This window comes from Octopus bimaculoides, chromosome 3 (genome assembly GCF_001194135.2).
Source record: "Octopus bimaculoides isolate UCB-OBI-ISO-001 chromosome 3, ASM119413v2, whole genome shotgun sequence".
NCBI classification, from domain to species: Eukaryota; Metazoa; Mollusca; class Cephalopoda; order Octopoda; family Octopodidae; genus Octopus; species Octopus bimaculoides.
This window is the reverse complement of record NC_068983.1, coordinates 57,807,954-57,814,992: the sequence shown is the minus strand read 5'-3', so window position 1 is coordinate 57,814,992 and position 7,039 is coordinate 57,807,954. Positions and strand designations below refer to the sequence as shown.

The following is a 7,039-nucleotide window of genomic DNA, read 5'->3' as shown; positions in this document are numbered from 1 at the left end:
TTTTTTTTTTTTCAGAATCATAATCTCCCTATTCTCTCCGTATTTTTGTACGTATTTCGCCAAAAAAAAAAAAAAAAAAAATCCAGAAAAAGTAAAAAAATGAAGATCTGGGGAGGAGGCGGGGAAAATAAAATATTGAAGTTTCGATTTTTGAAAATTTTTTCTCAGATTCGGAATCTCCATAGCCTAAAACGTGAGATTCTGTAAAAAAAAAATTAAGGGGGGAAGGGTTCCGTTTACATATCCTCCATCTGAACCTAAGAAACAATTGCAAATCGTAGCAAATCGTAGCCATTTAATGGAAAAACTTAAGAATTTTATAGTACAAAGACAATTATATCTTAAGAGGTACGCTTTGAAGAAGAATCCTATTATGTGTTAATCGAATTTAGACATAATGACCGGGGAAACCCCCGCAAACACACTTTGAATGCTGTTTTAATGTTGTTGGTGAATGCTTATTGAACTTATAAAAACATAAGCTAATATCATTAGAACACATTGAATGGTAAAAATTATGAAAGAAAAAGTTGAAACAACTGCGTCATTTTCAGTTAAGATGTACGAAATTTTTTCGTAACAGTCTTGTGTATAGAGGTCGCATTTTGCGGTAGAATTCACTTCCTTATCTCTGTGACTAATGGCACAACATTTTGTTAAGTTCTGGAACATTTTAATTTGCTCTTTCAAAGTATTATTCAGCGTAGCATTTTTTATTATGTTTTCCAAAGTGTCTTTCATGGAATATTCGATTGTTGACATAGTGATGACATTTAACAGGAAAGCAGATAACTCAATTGCCAAAATAAATGCCATGGAGAAAACATAGACAACAAGCAAGAACTTGAGTTCCTTCAGCGTTCCACAATAGCCCAAGATAGTCAAAGTTAGCATTATCAAAGTAGAAGAAACCAGAAGATAAGCACTAGCTGTTAATCTGTAGTCGCGAAATTGGTTATCAGTTGGATTTAATTTGTTTATATTTTCAAAGACCACTTCTTTATTGCGATTGGTACAATAACAGGTAACAATGCCAGACAAACCTAGAAAGAAAAGAAAGCTATTCAAACATAACAGGACATATTTAACAACTTTTGCTCGATAAGTCAACGCCATGTTTAGAAGGCAATATTGTTTCAAAATGACAGTTGTTTTGTACCTCTACTTTCACACATTATGCATGGTTTATATACATATAAACATTTTAAAAATAATATAATTCCTTTCGTTAATTATAAGAATTGAAAATAAGCCAGAAATTTAATAATTATAATATTTGACAGAACAATATTACTTTCTTCAAAACTCTTAAAAGGGGTGATATTATTATTTCCTTTTGTCACTTGGAAGAATTTATGTTAAGTGGAGTAACAAGGTTCGATCCCAACCATGTTTAACTCTTTTCTCTAAAAAGAATTAAATTGGGTTTAATATCATATTTAACTAAATATTTATACTTAGGAAACCCTTTCCACTTTTGAGAATAAAAACGAACTCCTTAAGGATCTCTTTAATGAAAAGGTTAATCTATTTGCAGGCAAAGCAACAATTTGGACGTTTCTGTTGTAAAACATTTTCTTGTTGGTTGGCCATTCAATATTCAATGTTATTAATTCAAAGTATCAATAAGGGGTGGAATTCCTCATATTTGCATGTCATTGCATTTATTTAGAATGGTATATTTGTTGCTTTAAATAAAGGCGGCGAGCTGACAGAATATTGAGCACATCGGACAAAATGTTTAGCTGCATTTCGTCTGTCCTTGCGTTCGGGGTTAACTTTGCATTTCATCTCTTAGGGGTCTATAAAATAAGTACTACTCAAGTACTGAGGTCGATGTAATCGACTATCCCTCTCCCTTGAAACTGCTGGACTTGTGTCAAATCTGAAACCAATTTTTGTAGATTTAAAAAGGGCAGCGAGCTGGCAGAAACGTGAGCGCGTCGGACAAAATGCTTAGAGCGCAATTTCTTCCAACTAATTACGTTCTGAATTCAAATCAAAGGCTGAGTTTCCCTTTCACCCTTGGGCTGATTTAAATACTACTACTGTAGATTTAAATACTACAAAACAAGCTGACACGCATTCAGTGGTTTGCGTTCTTGTTTTCGAAAAAGATAGCCTTTAAAGCCCATTCTAAGCTTTTCCATGCTTCAGAGAATCAATTGGAGCCAAAATGTAGAAGACAAGACTATGATTCAGTCTAAAAGTTGAATTATAGCTTTGTGTTCCTCACGGTATTCTTCTGTGGCACGTAATCGCTTAGCAAATTATCAAGTTTTGTTTTTAAAGAAGATTAAGGATTTAGCAATATAACGGACACAGATAGTGTGTCGTTAACTAGATGGAGGAGATGTCCTCCTGGGGTTAAAAAGAGTAGTATCATTGTTCAATGCAGAACAACCACGTCGAGGCGGCAACAACCCATTACTTTCGGTAGAGTTGCTACCTACGTCTCTCAAAGTGGAGGCGCAATGGCCCAGGGGTTAGGGCAGTGGACTCGCAGTTGTAGGATCGCGGTTTCGATTCCCAGATCGGGCGTTGTCTGTGTTTATTGAGCGAAAACACCCAAAGCTCTACGAGGCTCCGGCAGGGGATGGTGGCGAACCCTGCTGTGTACTCTTTCACCACAATACAGACGAAATACTGCTAAGCATTTCACCCGGTGTGCTAACGTTTCTCTCAGCTCACCGCCTTAAAATTATTTTTTTCTTTTCTACTCTAGGCACAAGGCCTGAAATTTTGGGGGAAGGAGCCAGTCGATTAGATCGACCCCAGTACGCAACTGGTACTTAATTTATCGACCCTGAAAGGATGAAAGGCAAAGTCGACCTCAGCGGAATTTGAACTCAGAACGTAAAGACACACGAAATACAGCTAAGCATTTCGCCCAGCGTGCTAACGTTTCTTATTTCTTTACTGCCCACAAGGGACCACACACACAGAGGGGACAAATAAGGACAGACAAACGGATTAAGTCGATCATACTTAACCGGTACTTATTTAATCGACCCCCGAAATGATGAAAGGCAAAGTCAACCTCGGCGGAATTTGAACTCAGAACGTAACGGCTGACGAAATACAGCTAAGCATTTCGCCCGGCGTGCTAACGTTTCTGCCAGCTCGCTGCCTCATCGCTTCGACTTAATAACGTCTTTCTCTTGATCTCTCCTTTTATTGTATTATATAATTGAACATTTCTTCTTTTACTTTCTATTTCCTTATTCTTTCTCTTAACATTCCCCACTTCCTACTTCCCTCTGCCTGCCTGCCTGTCTGTCTCTATCTGTCCCTCCCTCCCTTCTCTCTCTCTCTCTCTCTCTCTCTCTCTCTCTCTCTCTTTCTCTTTCTTTTACACTTCTCTCTCAATCTGAAAATATCGAGAGATGTATTCGCTTCTGCTTCATAAATTGTGTTGGCAGTTTCTTTTCACTTAAGAATAAAATAAAATAACATAAAAGAAACTACATTCAAATATCTTGAACCAAGATTTATTGTTATCAATGATTAGTAATCTATGAAGAAAAAAAAGAAGAATTTCATGGAACTAGAAAACAACAGTAAATTCTTTTTCTTGTTTAATTCGGTTTTTCGTTTTTGAAATATTATTTCATTTTATTCATCTTCTGTTTTATAGTCACATCGTAATAATATTTATGATGATATCGACTAGAGTAAAGTAAACTTTAATACCCTAGAGGAGTTAGGCTTATAAGTTGGATATAATTTCCTCTCGTATTTCCTTTCAATTCTGTCTTATTTACCTTCAAACTACTACCCGTCCATTCATTTTCCTCGCCCACTATTCCTGACAGGGTCGTGGGAGTAGAGCTCTCCATAGAGTTCTATCACCACTGCTATATCAGACTGGATTCCCATAATCAACCAAGACAATGTATATTATTCAACCATCTCGTTTCCTTCTCGTAAGCCCGACTTGAAGAACCGATATTCTAATCCTATGTCCTTTGTGCCGTTCATAACTATAGATGAGGATAGGCAGGACAACTGAATTGAAACTAGCAAGTTGGACTTTTTCTTCCCAACCTCTCGTCTTCCAAGGATCGAATGTTGAAGCTGACGTATTACAATGCTGGCACCAGCTAATACTCTTGCAAAAGCCATATACATCACAACTTCCTAATTTCGTTATTTACATCATTTACATTTGACGGATATTTGTGCTTATCTTGTTTGCTGTTAACACAACGTTTCGGCTGATATATCCTCCAGCCTTCATCAGGTGTCTTGGGGAAATTTCGAACCTGGGTTCTCAGTAAAACTTTGAGTACATCATTGAAGCACTTTTTCCGTCCATCTGGCATGTGCGTGCTTCCCACAAGTTCACTGTCGTACAAACTCTTGGGGAATCACCTGTCTAGACCAATTCGAGAAAGGACCTCCGTGTTTGAGGCCTTCTCTTCCTAGGTGATTTTTCAACAGCTTTCTATGCCGAGTGTAATATTTCCAACAAGGTGCTATTCATATTATACAATACACTAAGCAACACAATGAACTTAAACACACTTTCTGATAATGTTACTGTGCAAAATATATCCTCAAGAAAAAAGTTTTTCCTCTAGCCAATAGACCAAGGTGTGCTAACTAACTTCAAGGAATATTAAATCCAAGAACCTTGAAACAATTCATAAAAGTAAATGATTGGAAAGGTAAGTTTACAGTTAGGGACCACTGTGAAGAACTGAACATTATGGCTGTTGTAGATAACTAATAGAGCGAATAAAGGGATGAAATGGCAATTTCGGCCATAAATGGTGTTCAGAAAAAGAAAACAGAATGTATCTGTTGCTTTTCAGGTTCTCTAGCTGCAGCATGACTGTATTACATTATGTGGCGCTGTGTGGCGGTTATGAGAATGTTGTTATTCTATTTATACATTCTACTGTGTGTATGTATATGTGTGAGAGGGTAATATCTGCTTCCTGTATTCGTACAGCCTCAATAATCTATTTTAACACTGGAGTTTTTGACTATTAACACAAACTTTATTTTATACACATTAATCTAATGGTTATGTGTGCATGTTGATAAAATATGAATGCTCACTACATTTTGTTGTGTTCATGCCTGTGTCCTGCGATCCTGCCACCTATACTACAAGCCATTTCACCTATATAAGTTGTGCTGATATTCCTATATTTCCCTTCCTTTCAGCTCAAGCATTACACTATATTTCCCGCCATGCATTTTCTCAGGAGGTTGGTCTTTCATGTTTTGAAAATCTTAAGGAAGTTTAGAGAAAAAGAGAAACAGAAATATCTGGGAATATAACTGAAAAGCCAAAAAAAATCAACTATAACCGGGAGATGTGATAATAGGCTTTAATAAGACTCTTCTAGAATACAATCTCTCTCTCTCTCTCTCCCTCTGTGTGTGTCTGTCTCCACAAAACACCTCAAATTTTATTTAATTTGCTTTGCGGGAAGGACTGTTTTAATGAAGTCATGTCTTGTCCCTACCTTCGAACCATGGAGTAGATAAAACAGGGTACAGCTGATGAAGGGAATATTCTTTATGTTGCCTGTCTCATTTCTCTATTTGTTTCTTTCATTGTTCGAAAAAAGTTCGTTTTCTATATACATGCATATATGGGTAGAGGACATCAAAAACAAAACTTGAAACCTCTTATAGGGATAGTTTTATCCAAGAGACCCTGGTTTAATATAATACATTTTGAAGAGATAATTCTTCAATAAATATATTATGAAACATCGAATATTATTGATAAATTTCAAAACAGAGTTTACATTTTGATCATTTGAAATACTCCTGGAGTATTTAAATTTATCAAAATGTAAACTCTATAATGTGCAGTTTGCCCCGGAGATCTTCCAGCCGGACTACTCAAAATGCAAACTTATATTATTAAATGTTTTGTGATTTAAATTGGGTGCGAAATGAAGCAGTTGTAGGCAATGTTAAATAATTAATAAATTAATTTATATTCATTGAATTTAACCATTTTCAAACTTATTATTGGAAAATTGTATTTTCTTCTAACGTGTAATCCAAAAGTCTATTTAATGCCCGTTAGTTTCTCTATACCATATTTTAATTTAAAACGAAACCGTTTTTATCTATATTCCATTATTATTATACAGGGTGATTCGAAACTCGCCATACATAGAAACAATTTGTCTTTTTTATAAGAAATCCTTTATACGAACAGTTTTTTTTTATTTAACCATCTCTATATGGTTACCGCTGTTTTGAATACACATTGCAATACATTTACCCAATTCATTGTGAACTCGTAATAGCACATCTGGTGATACGTGTGAAAAGGAGTTGGTGATGCGTTCCTTCAAATCATTTATGCTTTTTATACACATATACATACATATATATACAGATAAATTAAATATAGAGATATTCTATTGACAATCCAATAATTTATTTATATTACATTAAATACTATGAATATAGCATAACATAACGTAATAATATTATATGACATAAATAATTATGAAACCCGTCTGTTGGACTTTTATGGCTTTTATAATTATTTATATTATATAATATTATATTATGTCATATATTATGTTCATAGTGTTTAATGTAATATTCTAATATAAATAAGTTATTGGATTGTCAAGAGTATATCTCTGTATTTAATTTATCTTTATAATTGAATTATACCAATATTAATAAGGTATCCAACTGGCGTACCAGTTAATTGGATGTTTAACACACCCCTTTGAAGGAAGTCTTATCCTCAGTTTGTTACTTTGCATATATATATATATATATATATATATATATCTACACATACATACATACACACATTTCTTCGGGGCTTGTCACTGGATGAATTAACAAGCTAACAAGGAAATAAGCTTCCAAGGTAAGGATTCATATTTTTATTAAGACATTTGGACATAATGAAAAGGATTATTTAGAAACATACATACATATATATATGTATATATTTTATATGTTTATATGGATAGGGTGATAAAGTGAATATTAATTCAATTTAAAACCAAGTGGCCTAGCATATAAAAAAAATGTGAAAATT

The 7,039-nt window shown here is 34.5% G+C and overlaps 1 protein-coding gene across 1 annotated transcript; it reads right to left on the bottom strand.

Moving 5' to 3' along the window:
- Positions 1–281: 281 nt before the first annotated feature.
- LOC106882592 (tetraspanin-8) lies at positions 282–1,238 on the bottom strand. Its single transcript, XM_014933325.2, has one exon. The coding sequence runs from the start codon at positions 1,114–1,116 to the stop codon at positions 439–441; it is 678 nt and encodes a 225-aa protein (XP_014788811.1). The 5' UTR covers positions 1,117–1,238; the 3' UTR covers positions 282–438.
- Positions 1,239–7,039: the final 5,801 nt, after the last annotated feature.